The sequence below is a fragment of the Panthera leo genome, chromosome D4 (genome assembly GCF_018350215.1).
Source record: "Panthera leo isolate Ple1 chromosome D4, P.leo_Ple1_pat1.1, whole genome shotgun sequence".
NCBI classification, from domain to species: Eukaryota; Metazoa; Chordata; class Mammalia; order Carnivora; family Felidae; genus Panthera; species Panthera leo.
Window position 1 is genome coordinate 56,951,843 of NC_056691.1, and position 24,257 is coordinate 56,976,099.

Here is a 24,257-nt window from a genome sequence, read left to right on the forward strand (position 1 = left end):
ATTTTAATAATCCTTTTTTAAAAAATGTTTTTTTAATGTTTATTTTTGAGAGAGAGTGTGCATGCACGTGTGCTCTCACACAAGTTGGGGAAGGGCAGAGAGAGAGGGAGACACAGAATCCGAAGCAGGTTCCAGGCTCTGAGCTGTCAGCATAGAGAGCCTGATGCAGGGCTCAAATCCACCAACCGTGAGATCGTGACTTGAGCTGAAGTCAGACGATTAACTGACTGAGCCACCCAGGCTCCCCTAATCCTTTTGTTTGTTTGTTTGTTTGTTTGTTTTTAATGTTTTATCTATTTTTGGGAGAGAGACAGAGCACAAGAGGGGGAGGGGCAGAGAGAGAGGGAGACACAGAATCCGAAGCAGGCTCCAGGCTCTGAGTTGTCAGCACCCCCACATGGCGCCGGAACTCAGGAACCACGAGATAATGACCTGAGCCCAAGTCTGACGCTAAACCGACTGAGCCACCCTGGTGCCAGACTATTTTAATAATTCTTTTTTAAATTTTTATTTTTTTTTAATGTTTATTTATTTTCGAGAGAGACAGAGACAGAGTGTGAGCAAGGGAAGGTCAGAGAGAAAGGGAGACAGAATCCAGAACAGGTTCCAGGCTCCGAGCTGTCACAGCTGTCAGCACAGAGCCCGACGCGGGGCTCGAACTCACAAACCATGAGATCATGACCTGAGCCGTAATCGGATGCTCAACTGACTGAGCCACCCAGGCGCCCCAGTATTTTAATAATTCTTAATCCTACTTACAAAAATCACATTAAGATAAAGTATGCTTCAAAGTCAAATAAATGTAGGTTAAGGTTAAGTGCTATTGGAGAACCCAGCATATTGTATTGTTTTTCTTGTTGTGTTTTTGCAGACTAGAAACTAGTTCTTCTAGATTGTGAAGTTTGGACCGGTCTTCCCAGGAACCTCTTGTTTGTGATTCTTGCCATCTTTATTTCTGGATTTATCAGTTACTTTTGTCCTGGTCTCTAGTTTGCGTGTAACTACTCATCTGTCTTCCTCTCATTCTCACAGCCCCACCAGCAGTAGTAGGTATGGCTCCTCCTGTAATGTGAGTCAAGGAAGCTCTCAGTTGAGTGAACTAGACCAATGCCATGAACAAGATGATGACCGTCGGGAGAGGGACTCGATTCATTCATGCCACAGCTCTGGCAGCTTCTCCAGAGATGGCCAAGTGGGCTTTGGAGAACAAGAGAAAGCCTTGGAGGTGACAGGTGAAGAGGAGAAGGGGACAGCATGTGAACCCAAGGAGAGGAAAGAAGATGCCACAATCCATCCTCCCCCAGATCTGGTGCTACATGAAGACCGTGTCCTAGGCCCCCAGGAGAGGTAGGTGATGACTGCCTTGAGGAGTTCATGTGGTTTCCTCAGTACCTGCCTGTGGTAGTGTTAGATATAAGTGCTTTTCGTTTGTTTCCCTATAGCTGGGTATGGTAGTGATCAGGATACTGAGGGTTAGCTCCATACGCTTCTTTTGATTGTTGGTATAACTCCCTAGGTATTTTGAGGATTTCTGAAGATCACTTGGGTTCTTTGTAGTTACCTGCAGTGTACCACTCCTTTTTGAGTCTGCAATTATTGGCCCACTAGTTGACCTATATATGGTAGTCTCTGATCTGGAAGTGATCCAACCCCTGCAGCTTAGTTCATTCAGAGAAGCTACTTTGGATGAAATAGGCTCCCCAGCCTATTAATATTTAAACTTCTTATGTGAACATTGTTTTGTTTTGTTTCCTGGCTGAGAAAACCAGGACAGAGTTAAGAAAGAATTGGTCTAAAAGTCAGATGTAACTCTCCCTTCTGCCTCCCCAGGGTCTAGCAGTATATCTGGAATTAATTGGTACCCATAAGAAGAAAAATTTTAAAGCTGTCTTTTTTTTTTTTTTTTTTTTTTTGAGACAGCAGGAGGGAGGGGGAACAAGAGAGAATCTTAAGCAGGTTTCATGCTCAGTGTGGAACCCGATGTGGGGCTCAAGCCCATAACCCTGGGATTATGACCTGAGTCAAAATCAAGAGTTGGACACTCAACTAAGCCACCCAGGTGCCCCTTTAACAGTCTTGTAATAAAGTTTAGTACAGTGAATGTTACTGTTATTGAATTAAATCAGTAGAGTTGCTGATATATTGGGGCAGAGCACGGTTTTTTAGTCTTGGCACTGTTGACATTTGGGCCCAGATAACTTTATGGGAAGCTATCATAGGCACTTTAGAATATATAGGGGCATCCACACACTGCATACCAGCAGTAAACTTCAGTTGTGACAACCAAAAATGTCTTCAGATGTCAGATTTCCTGTTGGGTACAGACCTGTCCCGGTTGAAAAGCACTGGGGTAGAGTGATAACAGCTAGGTGTGACTTAGATTCTCAAATTTCAGGTTTTAAAAATAAAGCATCTCACCAGAAGTTCAGAGCAGTGAGTGCCGTTTATGTGGTAGAAGTTTGAAGAATGGTTGATGTGTGTATTCTACCCCTGAAGATACAAACTTACTTTCTCTTCTTACTTTTTATTGATTTTTAGTCCTCTCTCATGGCTTGTCCAGTAAACAAGACATCCAGGAGGTTTGGCTCACAGCCCACTGAAAGATTGTTCTTTGTAGACCTTAGGTTTGTCAGATACCATTGTCTGGGTAGAGGTCTCGTCAGAGCAGCAGAAGTGCCCAGCCTTTCAAAATTCTTAGCGGAGCAGGAAGGGTTCACAGGAACAAAATTCTGCCCTAAAGATGGATGCTATGTAGAACCCCCAAGGGAGACTAGTGGTCTTGAGAGGTAAGACACGAGGATTAGTCCCCATGTCTCTGCATAGTTTCAGGGCCCTTGTCATTGCTTTTACTAGAATCCTGAAACCTGACTGTCCCAATGAGCTGGCTCGTTGGGTGAGTGAAAAAAGGGGAAAGAAGAGAGGGAATGGATAAAAAGCTGAGGGCCACCTGCATGGCTCAGTTGGTTAAGCATCTAACTCTTGATTTTGGTTCAGGTCATGATCTGACAGTTTGTGGGATCGAGCCCCACACATCAGGCTCTGCACTAACAGCATGAGCCTGCGTGGGATTCTCTCTCCCTCCCTCTCTCTCTGACCCCCATGCCCTGCTCCCGCATGTGCATATGAGTGCACATGCTCTCTCTCTCTCAAAATAAATAAATAAAACTTGGTTTTTAAAAGAAGCTAAAAGTTGTCATTTTAGAGAGGATTTTTTTTTCACATTGGCTATTTAGGACTATGCTGTTTAGTGGCCCAAATCACTAACAAGTATACGCATGAATACAAAACATTTTACTTCAGATATTTGGCAGTTTTCCCTTGAGCACTGTCACCCTGTGGCTGGGCTATTTTTAAGGAACATTCTTTTCTTTGTTACAAGCTTTCCTGAGGAGAAGGCTTCTTCACCGTTTACCCAAGCCAGAGCGCACTGGATCCGAGCAGTTACCAAGGTTCGACTCCAGTTGCAGGAGGTAGGAAATCTGTTTTTCTACTACTAGTTGGGACAGTTTTTTCTTTGAAATTGGGAGACATATGGTGCTGAAGAAGCAGTCAGTGATTAGTCATCTTTTTATAGTGTGCTTTTGGGAATGCATGACAAGTAAGCTAGAGGCTTAAGAGATGGGAGGTGGCTGTTGGCTCCCTTCTATGCTGATTAATGGAAATCAAATAAACTTAGTGGGTTGAGAGCCTGAAGGCTAAGTTAAATGCTATTTTCAGTACCATTGTCATTCTAAGGCCATTTTATTTTGAGTTTAGGACATGGAACCATTGTAAGGACTCTTAGGGTCAGTTGTTGTCTCCCTTGGCCATCCAGTTCAAGGTCACTGGCTGACCTATTATAGAGGGCCTTTTTAATGTATACAGAAAGGATGTTTTTAAATGATGACAAGTGGCTGTCAGTAGTATAATTACCTGGCAGATATTTAAAATGCAAGCATGCTCATATATGTAAACACACTTAAAAAATAATTTATTTTGAAATATTTTCTAACTTAGGGAAAAGTTGCCAAAATAGCAGTATAAAAAACTCATCTTTCTTACCAAGAATCCCCAGTCGTTGACATTTTATCACAATTGCTTTATCACCCTCCATCCATTATGATTAATCTTTTTCTGAACCATTTGAGAAAACGGAGAGATGATTGTTACTCCTGAATAGTCCTTTTTGCATTTCCCAAAAAACAAGACTACTCTCCTATATAACCATAATGTAACCATCCACATCAGGAAATCAACAATGCAACACTATCATCAAAACCCCATGCAAATTTTGCCATATGTCCCAACAATGTCTCTTTTCTTTCCTGGTCTAGGATATAATCCAGGCTGACATGTTAGTAGTCATATCTCTTTAGGCTCCTTTAATCAGGACTGGTTCCTCAGTTTTATCTTCAACAGATGGTTCAGGCATTTTATTTTGTAGTGTGTTCTTCATTTGGGGTCCATCCAGTGTTTCCTCATGTTCAGACTCAGGCCATGCTTTCTTGGCAGGAATTACACAAAAATGATGCTAGACTCTATTTAATGAGTTGTATCAAGAAGTACATGTGTCACCCTGTCATGTCCTTGTAGTATTAACCTCAATCAACTAGAAATTTTTTATTGGCCAGGTTTCTAACCTGTCAAGTCATCAGGTCAGTTTTGTTATTGATAAGTGTTTTATGTACTCTGAGACCCATATACTATTCTTCATCACATCTCTACCTCTGAGATAAGCATCTGTTGGTAATACCTATCTGAATCTACCACCACTAATGGTGGCTGCCAAATGGTTAGCTTTCTATTTCCATTATACTTTCTATGTTCGTTAGCTGGCATTCTATAAGGAGGAGATTTCTTTTTCTCCCGTCAATTTATTTATATCAATATAGACTCATGGATTCCCGATTTATTACATGAGTTATAATCCATTACTGTCATTTATTTTGTTGCTCAAATTGTTCTAGCACTGCTAATTTGACCCTTCAGGGAGAAGATAATGTTTTAATAATGACTGAAAAGGTAGCTGCTTTGGAAAAAAGCATTTTGAATACAGATGTATGAAAATGCTTTCTTTTGTGTGTACGTTCTTCCATTTCTTTTTTTCTTTTTTTCTTTCTTGCTTGCTTGCTTCTTCTTCATCTTCAGCAGCAGCAGCAGAAACAATGAGTGTTACCCATAAAAACCTGTAACTGCATGTTCTAAAATCTTGGAAAGAAACTATTAACATATTTAAAAATCTTTCTAATGAAAAACTTCAGTGAGGTTTGAACTTATTTGTTAAAAATATTTCTATTTGATAAGACATAAGAACTTGATTAGCCAAATTCCAACAAAATCTTTGACTAATTGCTACATAGGTACCAATTGCACATCTTCCATTTGACTGTATTATCTGTATCTTTTTGACAACTTTGAAAACCAAATACTGAAATAATTGAATGTGGAACCAGACTTACAAATAATTCTATAACAAAATGTTAAACCAAGATTTAAAAAATAATGAGACAGATTGTATCACATTGCTTTCACTAAAAATATTACTATTGCTAGTATTTTTAGTGACAGCAAGAAATATTTTTATCATTAATCCTAAATGTCTATTTCTTTTATGCTGTTTATATTTTTATAATGTAATGATTGTATTAATATATGTTTATAAGTATTAAATGAATAAGTAATATATATATTGAGAGAGATGCTAAAAATGATTTCTGTGAATAACGTTGCCTAATCATAAACACTTGGAGTCTTATTGATCTAGACTGACATGAGGTAAACATTTAAAGTGAACAGTTTTTAAGATTGCAAGCTGGTGCAGCCACTCTGGAAAACAGTATGGAGGTTCCTCAAAAAATTAAAAATAGAACTACCCTACGACCCAGCAATTGCAATACTAGACATTTATCCATGGGATACAGGTGTGCTGATTCGAAGGGACACATGCACCCCATGTTTATAGCAGCACTATCAACAATAGCCAAAGTATGGAAAGAGCCCAAATGTCCATCAATGGATGAATGGATAAAGAAGAAGTGGTATACACACACACACACACACACACACACACACACTCACACATATACAGTGGAGTATTACTCGGCAATCAAAAAGAATGACATCTTGCCATTGGCAACTACGTGGATGGAACTGGAGGTATTATGCTAAGTGAAATTAGAGAAAGACAAAAATCATATGAGTTCACTCATATGAGGACTTTAAGAGACAAAACAGATGAACATAAGGGAAGGGAAACAAAAATAATATAAAAACAGGGAGGGGACAAAACAGAAGAGACTCATACATATGGAAAACAAACAGAGGGTTATGGGAGGGGTTGTGGGAGGGGGGATGGGCTAAATGGGTAAGGGGCATTAAGGAATCTACTCCTGAAATCATTGTTTCACTATCTGCTAACTACTTTGGATGTAAATTTACAAAAAAATAAAATTCAGTCAGGTGTCAGTTTTGAGGGTTAAGCTCCCAGACTCTGTTGTACATACCATTGCATACTTTTTCTAGATTGGCATTTACCATGGTGTAATTGAGTTATTTATTTACCGTTTGATCTAACTTTTCTGTGTACTTGTAAGTTCTTTGATTTCTGGAGCTGTTTTTTACTGCTAGTGTTCTAGAGCCCAGTTATAGAACCTGGCAGAGTGTTTAGCCAATTTTTTATAGATGCTTACCTAGCCAGAAAAGCCCATCAGCATTTTCACAGAAGTCTCTATGTGCGTCTTTATCTCTCTTAATTTTATTTTTAATTTTTTCCAAGGCCTAGTAATTTAGCAACTATAAAATATTAGCTATTAGCATTAGCTATGTTTTCTTATATAATTTGTATAGTATATACATTAAATTAAAAATACTGAATTTGGACCATAGTATGTGTGCATTTAAAAATTTTCTCACTTAGATTGTTTTTGTGAGCATTAAATATGTTTTGAAAACATGATTTAAGGTTTAGATTAATATTCCATTAGGTTGATGTTCCATAACAACTTGTGTTTCTTTATAATTATAAATAATGCTATGATGAGCATCATTTTGTGTGAATCGGATTTTGATTTTTTTTCTTTAACTTAGCTTTCTCAAAGTAGATTCAAATAAATTACTGAGTTAAAGACTATATATACTTTGTAAAGGCTTCTGATTAACTTCTATGTGTGTTTTCAGAAAGCTTTTTCCAATTTGTATTTTCAGTATTTGAAGGTGCCCCACCCACACTGAGTATTATCATTTTTGAAAATGTTTGCCAATTCAGCAGAAGAATGGTATCCCCTTGTTTTAATTTACATTTCTTTGATAGTGATTTGAATATTTCCCATAAGTTTATAGGACATTCATTCTTCTTCAGCCAATAACCGCATTCAATAGACTTTGAGGAACTACCATAACCTAGTTATCCTTATGCCATTCCTATAAGCAGATTCAGGGAAAATATTCTGTAGGTCATCTCTGTATCTGGGGTGGCTGAGTGCCTGGCCATATGTACTTAATAAGTGTTTGATGACATTGCAGTAATGTTAGTAGTGTGGGTGGAATGGATATGATTTTGTACCTTATTTGGCTTAGCTGCAGAAAAATCTGGGGGAGGAGGTGAGACTTTTAGCTCTAGAAACCGAGACTGTGGTGGCAGCAGGTGGGTGGGTGTTCCAGGTGGAAGGGACAGTGAAGGAGAAGACATAGAGGTAGGCCGTGAGGAAGCCTTGACAGAAGCTCTTAGGTTGCTAAAGAAAGCTGGAGAAGGAGAGACTTATTTAGTAAGCAGAGATGGAACTGAACAAATAGAATAGAAGGCCTGTGTTTAAATGGAGCGATCTCGGGAGATTCAAGATTGTAGCTGGTCAACCTGAGAGGTGGATCAGCATTTTCTCAGGGAAGAGCTTTAAGACAGAATGAATTCACTGTCTCCCACAAAGTTCTGTTCTGTTCTGTTCTTGTGACTCTCTCCCTAGCAGAGACTTCCTTCTCAGGCAATTGTTGAAGGTCTGAAAAAGGTATTCCTCTGGGGAAAAATCATGCTCAAGGGGAGCACCCTTGAGGGCCCCATCTCTTAGACTTAGTTGCATCAGGAAAGCATTCTTTCTGTAGTTTGAACCTGTAGGATTTTGTTCTGATCACGGCTGCCTATGTTAAACTTTTACTACTTCAATTCTTTACCCTCATGAAGACCACCAGTTACACCCCTCTCCCTAACCATTACTACTCTAACAATTAAGTGAAAGAATGTTTGGAATAATTGATAAGTATAAAAATATGCAATTATACAAAAACATAAAATTATACATGTGTCATGTGAAATTTCCCTCCTACTTCAAACTTCCAGGCCTCAAGTCCCCATCTTCTCCATTTTTTTGTTACCTGTGTCTTGTGAATCAGTCCACAGGTAATCTGTGTATTTACAAGCATGTGTGTGTACACATGCATGCATGTGTATATTACATCATACTTTACCTTTTTATTTTTATTATTTTTTTAAGTTTATTATTTGAGAGAGGGAGAGAGCACAAGTGGGGGAAGCACAGAGAAGAGAGAGCTAACAGTGCAGACCCTGACTCGGATTGATCACATGAACCGTGAGATCATGACTTGAGCCGAAATCAAGAGTCCAATGCTTAACCAACCCAGGTGCTCCTAAAGCACTCTCTCCCCAGTGTGGGACACGAACTTGTGATCCCGAGATCAAGAGTCTCATGCCCTACCGACTGAGCCTGCCAGGCATCCCACTAAAGCCTTTATGAAGGAGGTTCTGCCCTTTTCATGCCCCATTACTGGGTCAGGAGTGAGGCTTAGTTTTCTCTGGCTCTCGTTGCCACTTCCAGGCCATTACTAGATCTTCACATAACCTATTCTCATAGTCATCTTCCTTGTTGTAATTAGGTCCCAACTGTTCACTAATTCCTCATTCAGTGAAAACTGTATTACCTACTTTATAGTTCTCCTTTTGATCTCAACTACTGCCATCATCATCATCACCACCGCCACCCTTACTGGATGCTACTATTACTATAAGTATTTTACACGCATCATCCAAATGAATCCCTCACAATACTTTTACAAACCAGTCTTCTGTTATTTGGCCCATTTTATAGATTAAGAAACTGAGGTTTTAGAAAGATAGAAACTTGTTCAGGGTCACTTAGCTGATAAGAGGACTGCATTCAAATCTAGATCTAGTTAACTCTAGAGCCTAGCTTTTTTAACACTTTTTCCACCATATTACCACCATAATCTTAGAACTCTGTTTTCCAGAGCATGGAAAACTCTCTTCCACAGGACTCCAGTTTCTGGAACTGTTAATAGGTTCTCTATTATGTGATAGAATTCCATGGTCATAGAAATTTGGGAAATAAATTTGGTTCCAGTAGAGTGTAACACCAACAGATAGCTCCTCTTAAAGAGGAGAATATAATATGCACAGCGTCACTGCAAGCTTTTTTGACCATGAAGCTCTGTTCTGGAGAGGCATCCTGCAGGACTCACTTTCCAAGGAATACATTTGGAGAAATTCTGTTTCATTTGATTTCATTATCATTTCATTAAAACTGCATTTGTGGGGCGCCTGGGTGGCTCAGTCGGTTGAGTGTCCGACTTCAGCTCAGGTCACGATCTCGCGGTCTGTGAGTTCGAGCCCCGCGTCGGGCTCTGGGCTGATGGCTCAGAGCCTGGAGCCTGCTTCCGATTCTGTGTCTCCCTCTCTCTCTGCCCCTCCCCCGTTCATGCTCTGTCTCTCTTGTCTCAAAAATAAATAAACGTTAAAAAATAAAAAAAAAAAAAAACTGCATTTGTGAGGGTCATCAGTGAGCTCATAGCTGCCTGATTTAGTGATTGCTTTCAAACCTTAATGGACCTCTCTGCAGTATTTGATACACTGAACACTCCTTTGTGTTTTGACATTTAAGAAACCATCCCCAATGCCATTCTTCTCTGATCTCTCTTAAGTTTCCCTTTTCTGATTTCTCTCTTTGCTCATTCTTAAATGTTGGTCTTCCTGGGGTTCTTTCCTCAATCCTCTTTTCATATAACTCCCTTACGTTCTTTATATGAAATCTTATTATGTCAGTTACTACTTATATGTGGATTGTTCTATCTGTCTGTCTAGCCCAGATCTCTTCCCTGAACTCTAGATCCGTATTTCTAACTACTTATATACTCAATTGTCCCATCAGCGTCTAAAATTCAACATATTTAGCCAAAAGACATCATCTCTCAAAACTTTGTGTCCTGTATTTTGTTCCCATGTTCCCCAAACCAACCCTGAACCCACTAAATGTGATTGGGCTCTTGAAAAGTAAGGGAAAGCTAAGCCATCTCTTCGATAATGTAGAAGAATTAGGAGCAGGAGTTTCACTTACCTTTAAAGGGAGGGAAGGAGGAGCTCCTGGGTGGCTCAGTTGGTTAAGCATCTGACTCTTGGATTTTGGCTCAGGTCGTGATCTCTCAGGTCGTGAATTTGAGCCCTGCATTGGGCTCTGTGCTGATAGCATGGAGTTTGCTTTGGATTCTCTCTCTCCCCTTTTCTCTGCCCTTCTCCCTGCTCACAGGCTCTCTCTCTCTTTCTCAAAATAAATAAACCTAAATAAGTAAAGGGAGGGAGGGAAGGATAAGATAGCTGTCTTGTGCACATAGTAGATACTCCATAAATATCTGTTGACAGGATGAATGCAAAGGATGTAGGTAGGAAAGCTAGTCTTTTTTTCATTCTGGGTACTTGTTTTGTGGAGAGGAATGAGAAGGCTAATTCCCAAATTTCATCTTTCTAGCCATCTTTCTGTGACTATGGCTCCTTCCTCTCCTCACACAAAGCTTGCTTTTGTCTCCCCTCACTGCTCTAAGGTGAAATAGAGACAAATAGACTATGCTTTGTGTGTTCTTCCAGCCTTTTCATCCATCCCTACTTCTACACAGTTTTCCCTTAGTGGACTGAAAAAGGAAAAGGAATCCTGTTTCTATTTTTTTTTAAGTAACAAATATCTTTTTATTGAGATATAATTCATTTAACAGTATAACTTACTATTTTAAAGTGTATAATTCAGTGTTTTTAGTATATTTACTAGGTTGTACAGCTATCACCACATCTAATTTGAGAACATTTCTATCACTGCAAAGGAAATGCCATCCCCATTAATAAGTCACTCCTCATTCCCTGCTTTGCTCTAGCCTCTGGCAACCACTAATATACTTTCTGTCTCTATGGATTTGTGTGTTCTGGACATTTCGTATAAAGGAAATCATATAATATGTGGCCTCTTGTATCTGGCTTCTTTCACTTAACATAATGTTTTTAAGGTTCATCTGTGTTGCAGCATCTGCCATTACTTTGTTCCTTTATATGGCTGAATAATATTCCATTCTGTGGATATATCACATTTTGTTTATTCACTCATCTGTTGTTGGATGTTTGGATTGCTTTCACCTTTTGGCTGATATAAATAATGCCACTGTGAACATTCATGTATAATTTTTTGTGTGGACATATGTTTTCAGTTCTCTTGGGTATATACATACAAATGGAATTGCTGGATCATATGGCAACTTTATGTTTAACCTTTTGAGAAATTGTCAAACTGTTTTCCAAACAGGTTGCACCATATTACATTCCCATAAACAATGTATGAGGGTACCAATTTCTTCACATCCTTGTCAATGCTTGTTAATCTGTCTTTTTGTTATAGCCATCCTAGTGGATGTGAAGTGGTATCTCATTGTGATTTTGATTCCCATTTCCTTAAGGACTAAGGATGTTAAGCATCTTCTCTCATGCTTATTGGCCATTTGTACATCTTCTTTGAAGAAATGTCTATTCAGATCCTCTGCATTTTTAGATTGGGTTGTCTTTTGTTGTTGAGTTGTAAGAGTTCTTAATATATTCTGGGTTAAAGTCCTTTATCAACTAGATGATTTGCAAATATTTTCTCCCAGCCCTGTTCCTTTAAAATTTCTAAGGAATTCTCATGAATTTGCCACTTTCTGCCTTAATTGTTCCCTAACCTGCAACCTTTCTTTCCCCTCTTTGTTTTGCACATGTATGGAGAAATTGGCAACATCACCTGAGCCTCTGAAACAATAAGAAGCTGTTATTTTTACAGGGTGTAGAAGTAGCATGCCCAGTTGGTCAGTAGCAAAAGCATGTTCTTGAGCTACTGTTTTTTCCTACAGCCTGACTGTCTCAGTCCCTCTTTACTGTTCCTCTAATACACAATCTCGCTCAGTCCTTGAGATTCAACTGCTTGGGTAAAAAGTAAAATCTTAGGTAGAAAGAAATCCCAAAGATGAAGCTGAGTGGGTGATAATAGGGGCATCCATAAGAAATTAAAATTTAAATATTCTTTTACACATTGAACACAGGCCCTCTACCTTTCCCACCCCCATTTGCACTGAACAGAGCAGGAATACCTAGAAAGGATACACATGGTTCTCTTGCCCATGTTCTCCATGTCTGTTAGGAAACAGGCCAGAGCAGAGAGGGAAGCTGAGACTGGCCTAGTTCTGTTTCTCTAAAGCTACCAGCTGGTATGTTTCTTATATTTCATTCCAAAGGCTCCCTATGAAGGAAAACACCAGGGTACCTGGCTTCTGATTCTGGATCGTCTCCTTTCTTCCTCTGCCTTTTAAATCCCTAATACCACCAAAACCCTGATTTCACCTTTTCTTCCTGTTATGAGCTGAATTGTGCCCCGCTTCCTCATGTTGGAATCTTTTTTTTTTTTTAATGTTTATTTGTTTTTGTGAGAGAGAGAGAGAGAGAGAGAGAGAGAGAGAGAGAGCGCGCGTGAGCGGGGGAAGGGCAAAGGGAGAGGGAGACACAAAAACTTGAAGTGGGCTCCAGGCTCTGCTCTATCAGCACAGAACCCTATGCAGGGCTTGAACCCATGAACCACGAGATCATGACCTGAGCCGAAATCGGATGCTTAACAAACTGAGCCACCCAGGTGCCCCACATATGTTGAAATCTTAATACCCAGTATCTCAGAATGTGATTGTATTTGGACATAGAGCCTTTAAAGAGGTAATTATGGTAAATTGAAGTCATATGGATGGAGCCATATCCAGTCGGACTGATATTCTTATAAAAAGAGATTAGGACTCAGATGGAAGAGCCTGTGTAGACAAAGATGGCCATCTGAGGCCAAGGAGAAAGGCCTTAGAAGAAACCAACCTCACTGACATCTTGATCTTTGACTTGTAGTCTCCAGTATTGTAAGAAAATAAATTTCTATTTCTTAAACCACCCAGTCTATGGTATTATGTTATGGCAGCCCTGGCAAACTAATACTCCTTCAAGGTAGAAGGGGAAAGAAGGTGACACAGAAGGTTCTGTGTTTGTCACATGTGAGTGACAATTCTGTGTTTCCTGAGGTCTAGTTGGTGGGAAATGTATTCGCCAGGCTGGTATATGGAGAGCCTGTTCGTGATATCCAGTGTCTTTTGTATCTGTTTAATATTATCCCTCTTACTAATAAAATGTAGGGCTAAACTGGAAATAGAAAGAACTAGATCCTTGAAGTAGCTCAATCTTAAAATCTGAGAGAACCTGAGTAAATCACTTTTCTGTTTTCTGTTTCTCAGTCTCCTGAGCTGTAAAATTAAGGATGACTGTCCTCTCTTACAGAGTTTTGGTGAGGTCAGAGAAAAATGTGTTTTTGAGTGTAAAGCTCTAGAAATAATTGCTTGAGAGTCACCAGGAAGCCTCCTCTTACCAGAACTTTTGGTTTTCAGGGCTCTCTCCTGACCTTCCTAGCCTAGGCCTGAGTGACCTGCCAGAGGTGTTGCTGCCCATAGCTGGAGCCTTTGCTACTGAGTGGGAACACAAGTGAAACTGTGTCTATGGCTAAAGCAGCAAGGTGCCATTGCCACAGGATTTCAGGTTTTTATAGGGATCTAGACTCCTTGGTGGCACGGTGTTCCTGAGATAACTATATGGATCACTCAGAGGAAGCTATTTACCTAGTGCACTGGTGCTTCTTTGGAGCCCCAGAGGAAGAAGTTAGTTGAATGCCTTACCCTAGGAGTCTAGGGGAGGAGTACAAAGGTTGTCATGGGCACTGGTGGGAACATTTTCCCAAGAGCTGCTTTTGTGTGCTTGTCAGGAGACACGCTTAATGTTTCTCAGATCTCCCCCCCTCCCCCCATCCCCCCCTCCTGTTTCCTGTGAAATGTTCTGGACATGTTTATGGCCTGGATCTGGATGTTTATCAGTGGTTGGTCTTCTGTAAATCTTAGATTTGGTTCTAGGCGGTGTCTGAACCTTGTGAATTACAAGATGTCACATCTGTGCCTGGGCTTTGGGGCAGCTTGTTTGAAGGGATGGAATTTGGTTTCTGAGGTACATATCAAAACATCTCTGAGGAATGCCATGATACCACTGACTTGCCTAGAGTCAGAGGAGAGTATCAGACACCGGTAGCAGGCTTAGCTCCACCTGGCAGTATTTTCTGGGCATACTGTCAGTAAAGAGGTACTGTACTTAATAAACTCTTATGATACCTCTGTATAAAATTAGAAATTACTTGTTTTCAAATAAACAAAGCTTATCTTCTTGCTTTCTATTACTTTCGCTGACTCTTCCTGCTTGTTTACTCATCCAGCTAATGGAACATTTAATACTGGCTAAGAATGAATTCTTCCTCTGTGAGAGAAAATCCTGTTGCCAAAGTTCTCCAAAAGGAAGCAACTGATAAAATGATGCCATTTTAATTTTTTTTTTAATGTTTATTTTTGAGAGGGAGAGACAGAGAGCATGAGTGAGGGAGAGGCAGAGTGAGAGGGAGACACAGAATCCAAAGCAAGCTCCAGGCTCTGAGCTGTCAGCACAGAGCTTGACATGGGTGGAGCTCGAACTCAGACTGCGAGATCATGACCAGAGCCGAAGTCGGATTCTTAACCAACTGAGCCACCCGGGTGCACCCAAATCATCCCATTTTAAATCAAGCCAACTGATAAGTGGTACCACTTTTTTATCATTCAGGAGAGTATAGGCCGGAAGGGAGATAGAAATAATTACATTAAATATTTACATTTTTCCCCAGATACTTTCCTTGGTCTTTAATGTCATTTTTCTCTGCAGCATTCCAATGTGTGTTTTGAAACAACCTATTTGTAACTTCCTCTTTCCCTGGCTTCTGTTATCCTGGGTTCTCCCATTCTCTTCCTTTCTTTCTTACCTTGCCTATCTCCTTTCCTGCCTGTCTCTTTCTACAGTTTTCCCCTCAGGCTTTTTTCCCCCATCTCAAATCTGCCTCTGCTCAACCTCTAATCCAGAATCCTTAACTGAGCAACTACTATATGGCCAATTCTGTGCTTGATCCCGGCTTTTGTGCTAGGCAGCCAGTTGACTTCCAGCTAGCCTTTCTAAGCAAATAATTCCCAAATCTGTACTTCTAACCCTCCTTTTTTCTTTAGGTTCTATCCTTCATGTCTAGTTATCTAATAGTTATTTTCACCATAACTTCCTAATGTTCGAAACTTCCCTCCTGGACCCGTTCCTATTCTTTGTTCTCTGTATTAAAATCACCATCATTTTGCTAGTCACCCACTCAAAATCACGGTGTCATTCTTCCTTCTCTCTTGCCTCCCACATTGGATCATTTGCCAGACCTTGCTCTTTTTTCTCTCCGTGATTCCTTTTACAAGTCTCTTCTCTGTTCCCTTTTGTGTTCAGATCTTCTTTATTGCTTAGTGTATAGTATTAGTTTTCTGAAGGTTTCTTTCTTTTATTTGTCTTAGGATACATTGTGTATACCACTGCCAGCATTGTCTTCCTGAAACAGAGCACTACTCATGGCTCCACTTATACTCAGGGCTCAACTTACATGTCACATCCTTTGAAGCCTTCCTCAAAGTCCCCAGGTAGTTAGGTACTCATTTTTCTATAGCATTTCATATACAGTCAATTTTGGTGGTTATCATATTATCCTGGAAATGTGTGAGCATTTGACCCCAAGATTATGTATTTCTGGAAAGAGTATGTACTATATGCTTCTTTTTATATTAAGTTCAGAAACAGGTCAAAGTAATCTATAGTGTCAGACTGTAGGATAGTGATTACCTAGGTGGGGAGGGTGTTGGTAGTGACTAGACATAGGCACAAGGGAACTTCTGGAATTCCATTGATGTTCTCTTCTTGATTGGGATTCTGTTTACATTGACATACTTTTGATTTGTGCACTGTATGTTATATTCAATAAGAAGTTTAAAAGCTAGATAAAAATAGCCTGGGGAAGCTTGGGTGGCCCAGTCAGTTAAGCAACCAACTCTTGATTTCAGCTCAGGTCGTGACCTCATGGTTCGTGCATTTAAGCCCTGTGTAGGGCTCTGCACTAACAGTGCGGAGCCTACTTAGGATTCTCTCTCTCTCCCTCTCTCTCTGCCCCTCCCCCACTCACACCCTCTCTTTCTCTCTTTCTCTCTTTCTCTCTCTCTCTCTCTCTCTCTCTCTCAAAAATAAATAAATATTTAAAAAATATATAATGGAAATACAGAATAGGGACCATTTATTTATTTTAAGATTTTATTTTTAAATAATCTCCTCATCCAACATGGGGCTCAAACTCACAACTCCAAGGTCAAGAGTCACATGCTCCACTGACTGAGCCAGCCAGGCACTACCAGAATAGGGACTATTTAACTTTATTTCTCTAATGCCTGGCACCCAGCAAGCTCTTAACATATATCTGAGAATGAATGAGTGAATGAATGAGGGTTTCTCAAAGAAAGAAAGAAAAGAAAGGGGGAGGGAGGGAAGAAGAAAAGAAAGAGGGAGGAAGGAAGGAAGATTAATTTTTTCTCTCACTTGTAGTTAAGTTATAGTCTCAGCTTTTTAGCCTGACATCTGTAACAACTCATGACTTAGTTCAACCGATTTTTCTAACTTTTTTTTTTTTAACCCAGAGGCCATATTGTACAGTTGGAAGATACTGGGCCTTGGAATCAGCCAGAGCCAGAGTTTGAAATAGGGCTCTACTACTTACTACCTATGTAACTTGAGGCTTAGACAAGTCACCTAGCCTCTTACAAACTTAGTTTTCTCATTTCTGAATTGGATATCATTTCCTCAGCAGATGGATATGGATTAAATAAGATAATACGTATAAAGCAGGGCCTGGCATGTTTTTAGTATTCACTAAATGTTCATTTCCTTTACTTTCCAACAACATGTCTTCCTTTTTCTCCTTTTCATATCTTTGCTCATCTTGTATCTCTGCCCTAATGCCTTCTCTTCTGTTCAATTTCCACATATCCAAATATTATTCATCCTTTAGGATCAAGCTCAGATATCACCTCTTTCACGGAGCCTTTCCTAATTCCTATCCAAATCAGCACCTTGAAAGCTGGCAATATTTTCCTCTCTAAAATTCTCCTACAATTTATATGTGTCTTTTGTGATAAATATTAGTCACTCACTCTAACCTTTAAAGAGTTGCTGAAGGCTGCCCTCTCCAGGCCCAAAGAATAGGCACTTTAATTGGACTATAATGCTGGAGGCAGAAGCTCTGCCAATTGAAATAAACTGGGGTCATGAAAAGGCAGGTTAAGAAAACTGCTTTGGACCTTTGATATTATATATATTCTCCTCTTGCACTGGGAGAAATTCATATGTCTAGTCAAGGATGTGACCGGAGCAAGGGGTCAAGTTGCAAGCTGCTTGACCTGTATTTTGAATTGGTCTTCAGTTAAAGATGTCTTTATAGCCCAGCCTGGCTTATCAAGGGAGGAGGCCATATAGGAGTTTGAGTCTGAAGTCTTAGGAATTAAGAATAGATATTTAAAAAAAAAAAAAAAAAAAAAAAAAGAATAGATATTCACTTGGAGTATCTTCTCTGCCTAATATGTCTTGGGGGCCTACTACATGTAGGTAGAAAACAGTTCAAATATTTAGAGATCCTTTTCCTGGCCACTTATTTTCTTGTTACTTCTGCTTTCTACTTGTATTTTCAATATCCATATATATGCTTTAACTCCTTTGTTAGATTGCACATGAGGTCAGGAACTGAATACAATTCCTAGCATAGTTTCTGATACTTAATAGACACTCAGAAAAGTTTTGTGGAACTGTTGCTTAAAACTATGAAACGATATTACCAGGCAATATAAGTAATTGGTTGCAAAAGAAATGAGGGACAACAAAAAATGGAGGGAGCAAACCCTTTGAGTTAGGGTGCTCAGAGAAGTCAGATGAATTCCCAGAGGGTACCGAGTCAGGAATATGTTATTAAGTATCAGGAAATGTCCAAGAAATAAAATAATAGAAGCTTAGAAAGATGGAAATCAAGGGATAACTTGCTTTCTGTTTATAAACATGCCATTAAAGAAATCATGGCTCCTTGTAAGTGGCATTCTTTCTGTAAACAATACAGTGAGATTTACCACCATTCCAAAACAGGCACAGTCTGAAGTACTGTCATAGTATATAAAATAAGACTTCCTGAAGCCAAAGAGTAGAGGTAAATTGTAGTAAATAATTTTCCCTAATTCCTTGGGCTTGTACTTCTCTTTGCTGGTTGTCATCTTTAAGCATGCTAGGGAAATGTGTTTATTTGGTCCGTACCTGAGGACATTTGGACATAAATAGACAAAGATGACAAGTTAGGAAGGGCATTCTAGATGCCCTTGGAGCATCCTGGAGCATTTCTTGTGACAGGTGAGATAAAAACTGTTGACTGGTTTCTCCCTAAAACACTCTTTCCTGTTTGCTTTTGTGATATCTTTCTCTCCAAGTCTTTTTCTTCTATCTGACAGCTTCATCTTTGTTTCCTTTATAGCATTTCTGCTCATCTGCTTGCCCCTTAAAACTTGGTGATTCCTAGGGCTCTGTTTTCCACCTCATTCTCTATCCTAGATAATCTCACTCATGTCTTTACCTGTAAACTGATGGATCCCAAATTGCTATCTCTACCTCAGTCTTCTTTCATGAGTTCCATACTCACATATCCAGCTGCCTATGGATCTTGTTATGGCAGAATTTTCCAGGCACCACATACAGTATGTTCAAACTGTACTGATTGTCTTTTCTTTCTCCTCCACCTCATCTCCTGTATATCCTTTCAGTAAATGGCACTACCAGTCAACCAAGCACAAAATCTAATACTCTTCTTCCTTAGAATATGTAATATGGATATAACAATGCCCATGCTATAACATTTCCCCTATTAGGTTATGAACTCCCTAAGAGCAAAGATTGTATCTTTTCATCATGCCTGGTACAACACCTAGGTACTTAATAGGTATTTATTTATTATTTAAAAAAAATTTTGGTAGCATTGTATTAGTAATTCTTAAAGGTACTGTATTTGTTTGCTAGGGCTGCCATAACAAAGTACCACGGACTGGGTGGCTTAAACAACAGAAATATATTGTTGTATAGCTCTAGATGCAAGAAGTCCAAGATCAAGGTGTCAGCAGGGTTAATTTCTTCTAAGGGCTATAAAAGGTAGGTATTCCTCTAACAAATTATCAAAACTTGATTGGGAGTAGGGGGGGTGGTTCTAAAGGAAGGTAGACTAGGGAGGATGAATATTTTGCAATAACTCAAATGAGAAGTAGTGAAGCCCAAACTAAAGGTTGTAGAGAAGGAGACAGATTTTATAGATAGGAAGGTAAAATAGATTAGACTTAGTGACATGTGATGGGAGCAAAGGGTTTCGCAGGGGATTCTGTTACTGGATGGAAAGTTAGAATAGAGAGATTTTAAGGTTTTGTGTGTGAGCAGGGAAGTCATCTCCATGTGTAGTTGGTTGGTATGGATGAGCTGCAGTATAGGGCTCCAATGCCAGCACCACCAACAGGCTTTCCCTCTGCATTCCTTGCTTTCTTGGTTAAGTCTCATTCTCTCTCTTGCCTCATCCAGTTGAATACTTTCTTTTCTCCCCACCATGCTTCCATTGTCAGAGATCCTTAAGAGATTTGTCTCTCTTAAGCCTTCTCTTCCCCTTTGAATGTTAGCTATCTTCCTATAACTCAGTGCTTCATACCAGATATTTTTGAATATACGGAGAACCCTATAGGAAAAACCCTCCTCTTTTAGGTCTCTTCATTGATTCTCAAGACACTTGAGATTCATATGCTAACTAGGAACATATTTTGAAAAGCTTCTGGAAACAGGGTCTTACACCAAGAGAATTCTCCAGATTTGGGTTTACTCTAGGTATATTTCCGAACAAAACACAAAGAACTGAAGGAGGTATTTGATAAATATTAAGCCAGTTAGAATATAGTCTCCTTATAGTACAAAGGTTTTCTTTCTTTCTTTCTTTCTTTCTTTCTTTCTTTCTTTCTTTCTTTCTTTCTTTCTTTCTTTCATGTTTGCTTATTAGAGACAGAGAGAGAGAGGGAGTGCACACAAGTGGGAGGAGGGGCAGAGGGAGAGAGAGAATCCCAAACAGGCTCCATGCTGTCAGTGCAGAGCCTGACACACGACTCAATCCCACAAACTATGAGATCATGACCTCAGCAGAAATCAAGAGTTGGACACTTAACCAATTGAACCACCCTGGTGCCCTCAAAGGGTTCATTTCCCCATGAAATTTCAAATTTTGGATTCCCATTAGAGAATCCTCCACATGTGGCCCCTTGGCTTCCTTGGGGTAAAGAAATTGAGGCAGGGCCATTGTACTTTGTGGATTGGACTGGGACATATATAAGCAGATACTAGTTCAGGAGTAGCCTTAGTTCTAAATCTGGGAGCTATGACTTTTGAACAGGTTTATGTGAGAGGGCTGTAGACTACTACGTAGTAGTCTACTACATAGACTACTACATAGTAGTCTACTACATAGACTACTTTGATTATGAGTATTGATTGATTGATTGATTGAGAGAGAGAGAGAGAGAGAGAGAGAAAGCAAGCAGGGGAAGGGTGGAGAGAGAATCTTAAGCAGGCTCCGTGTTGTCCGTGCAGAGCCTGAAGTGGGGCTTCATCCCAGGAACCATGAGATGATGACCTGAGCTAAAATCAAGAGTTGGAAGCTTGACCGACTGAGCCACCCAGGTGCCCCTGATTATGAGTCTTTAATCATTAGTCCTTGAATGGAAATGGGGCCACAGCCTTTGTAGGTAAAGGCTAAAAACCTGTTTAGCCTAGCAGTACTGAGTTTATCCCTGTTCATGTTTAAGGTTTTGCTAATCAGGATGGTGCTTGACCTGATTGTAGGACTGAAATTTGTCAGCAGTTTGTGACTCCTTAGGCCTGCCTTGCAGCTTGTCAGGTCTCATTTAGTCTGTGTAGCAGCTATGTCTTAGCACATCAGTAAAGTCAGCACATATCTGCCAGGCTCATAACTCTCCTTGGGTGGAATGTTCCTGAGGGAAGGAGGAGATTCACCTCCCATTGCCCATAATTCTCTGCTTCATGCAATCATTCAGTAGTTTATGGAGGGCATAATTGTACAGGGGTTAAAAAAAAGACTTTTCTCAGCCACCAGAACAAACCATTTTCCTCAGGAAACATATCCTACTTGTGTGACCCATGTCAGCCTCTCATGTTGCTTCTGGCTTTACTTGGTGATAGAGAAGGAAAGGAGTCACAGACTTACTCTGATGTAAGTTAGATTTTGGCTCCACCTATCCTTTGTATCCTCATATGTGATTGTCAGCATTGGGAGACGAGGTAGGTACCTGCTGGTCCTGACCCAGCCATTCTCTGGCAATGACACCTGAAAGGGCAGGCCAGGTTTGGAGCAGGCACATTCTTTGCTTTTGGACCAGTTGTATCTGGCCTGAGGGAGACTTAGACTGGTTTGTATGAGAGTGGAGAATTGTGGTTGGTGAGCCCCTCCTCCAGTATCCCTGTGACTCCACTCAGATGCTTTAACCGAGGATGAATTTTGTGTGCCAGGTGGTCTTCTGACTAACCCACCCATTTGGTTCCCCTTTAGAGCTCCTGCAGCTCTGAACCTTCCCACAACTCTGCGTGAGTGTCAGTGTCTCATGTTGAATTTCCATCTTGACTCATCTATCTCTAGGCGAAGATCCCTGCAAAGATTTAAATTGGGAACCAGACCTTGAGAATGTCTGTTCAGAGCATTTCACAGCTTCTGGATAAATGCCTTTTCCTTCTTAACCCAATCTGTTTCTCCAATTCTGCGCAGCTAGGTCTTGAAAAGCCCTGCTTTGAGGAAGCTTCCCAACTGAGGTGGGTGCTTGTGCTATTTCTTACCTCTGAAAAGCACCCCCATCCTTTTAGCCTGCCTAGGACTCCCAAGAGCCAGATCCACTGTAACAAAGGACTGCATCGTTGCTTACACGGCTCAGGAAACAGAAATTGTGTGTCTATCCTAAAAGGCTAGACCACAGAGGAGATCTCTCCTTTGGTCCTATGATGTCTGGCAGTCTGTGGGCCCTCTCTGGGCCCTGTTGAATAGTAGAAGAGGGAGCCTGCTTTTTTACCCAGAATGTACATGGACAGCTATTTACCACTTACTCTCTGTGTTTTTGGTGAAACATGGGAAGTTGGAAAGATACAAAAGTAATTTATGGTCAAAGCCATATAAGCTGTCTTGTGAAGTTTGAAGACCATGAACTAGAGATTGCATATTTGTTGTGCCTCATGTCATAAACACATCTTCTCCTGTCTGAGCCTTTATTTTTCTGGAAAACTCAAGCTGCTTAGAATATGGGCTGAATGTGTTTGACTAGGCAGATGGACAAGAGAGGGCCGCATTAGCCTCAGGTATAACATCTAGAAACCTCACCCAGGTCTTGGAGCCACTGGTGGATGAGTCAGGAAGAAGTAGGTCCGTTAGGCAGTATCCTAGCTCTGAAGATCATTTCTAGTCTTGAGAGTTTGAGTTTCTTAGAATAGGAATCCCAGCCCCAAACCTGATAATGACAGCCACTTCTCCGGGCTCTTTGAGTGGGAGGGAATTCTGATTTAATCAGTCTTCCCTATATTTCTTGTTTTAAACCCTTTACCTCTTCTGGCTGAAATATGGGAAGCTCCTCTAAATTGGCTGTGACTTCCACTGAAATTTGACACTTTTCAAATGATTTTTTTTCTGTATTTAGATGTGGTTATAGTTGCACTGTCAGTCCTTATCTCTTCTGTCACCCAGCCAGCTCCCGACTGGGTTAGGAGGTATTTGCTCTGCTGTTAGTGTTGGCTGCATAATGAGGTGGATGGTTAAGAAATGGGTTGTTTAGCATCTTTTGGAATCTAAATTTTCTTCCTGGGTTGAGGGGGAAGCAATGTTACTGGAAGAAGGCAGTAGGGAGGCAAATGTTGGCTCTGGAATCAACACTTTCTCCTCAGGATCTTGGATAAGCCAAGGAAATCATTCCTCCTTTAAAAGCTTATGTTATCTACCATATAGGGCTGCCTGTTCCACAGTGACAGTTTTTAGGGTGGCCCCCATAGCCTGACTGCCTAATTCTTGGCTATCAGGGCCATGTTTTACTGTAGATTGTCATGAAGAATGTTGCAGGGCAGCAGAAGTAGCAAGATTTGAGAGCCTGGTTTGGACATGCTGACTGAATCAAACCTGTCCACCTTCTGTTGGCCTAAGGAAGAGAAGGGCTTTCTCTCATTAGATCAGGCTCAGAGGAGGTAGAATAGGAATGGCTTCACTGGATTGTTACTGGTAATTGGAGCCCTATATTGAGAAGAATTCTGAGATTCTTTGGACTCAAACAGTGTTTTTGCTGTCCTGTGGGTGCAGAGTAGAAAGGGGTATTATATATTTGATGTATTTGGCATTTTAAGCTCCAGGGCTTCAGGGGTCCCTGGCTTATGTTTGGCATTATGTTGCAATGAACAACTTGAGTGCTCTTTGAAGATAAGGACATTCAATTTCCTGATGAGTCCTAAGTAGAATTGTTGAGTTATTAGGAATTAGGGCCATGTGAGAGCCACCTGACTAGCAAGTCTCCATGGAGATGGGGCTGCCATTGGCAAAGAGGGGCTGGGAGATTTGGGATCATGAAACCGGAGCCTTGAATCGTAAACAGCTTTTGGTTAATGTGATTACACTTGAGGCTATCCTAATTCTGGATACCCAAACAATCTGTGGTCCAGACTTCTGCAATAGAGGGTTTATGTTAGCCCACCCAGCTTCCCTTACATCTCTCTAATCATTACATCTCTCTAATCATTGCCTTGGCACAGCCTAAGGGACTTCTTGTTTTCCAGTTGGTTCTTTTGCTGTGGCTGTTCAGGAAGAACTGGACTAGGTATCTACTCTGAGAACATAGTGCTATTTGATGCTAACTGCACGTGGGCACTTCACCTGTTTTCCAGCTTCACCAAATGCAGATAGCAGATAATATAGATACAAAAACAAAAA

The 24,257-nt window shown here is 40.4% G+C and overlaps 1 protein-coding gene across 3 annotated transcripts in view; it reads left to right on the plus strand.

The window, feature by feature from the left end:
• UNC13B (unc-13 homolog B) overlaps positions 1 to 24,257 on the plus strand; it is a 258,600-nt gene that overhangs the window by 173,307 nt on the left and 61,036 nt on the right. For all 3 annotated transcript variants that reach the window (XM_042914013.1, XM_042914011.1, XM_042914012.1), the window contains 2 exons: positions 1,033 to 1,347; positions 3,380 to 3,470. In XM_042914013.1, coding sequence (XP_042769947.1) covers positions 1,033 to 1,347; positions 3,380 to 3,470 — 406 coding nt within the window. The remainder of the gene's footprint in view (positions 1 to 1,032; positions 1,348 to 3,379; positions 3,471 to 24,257) is intronic.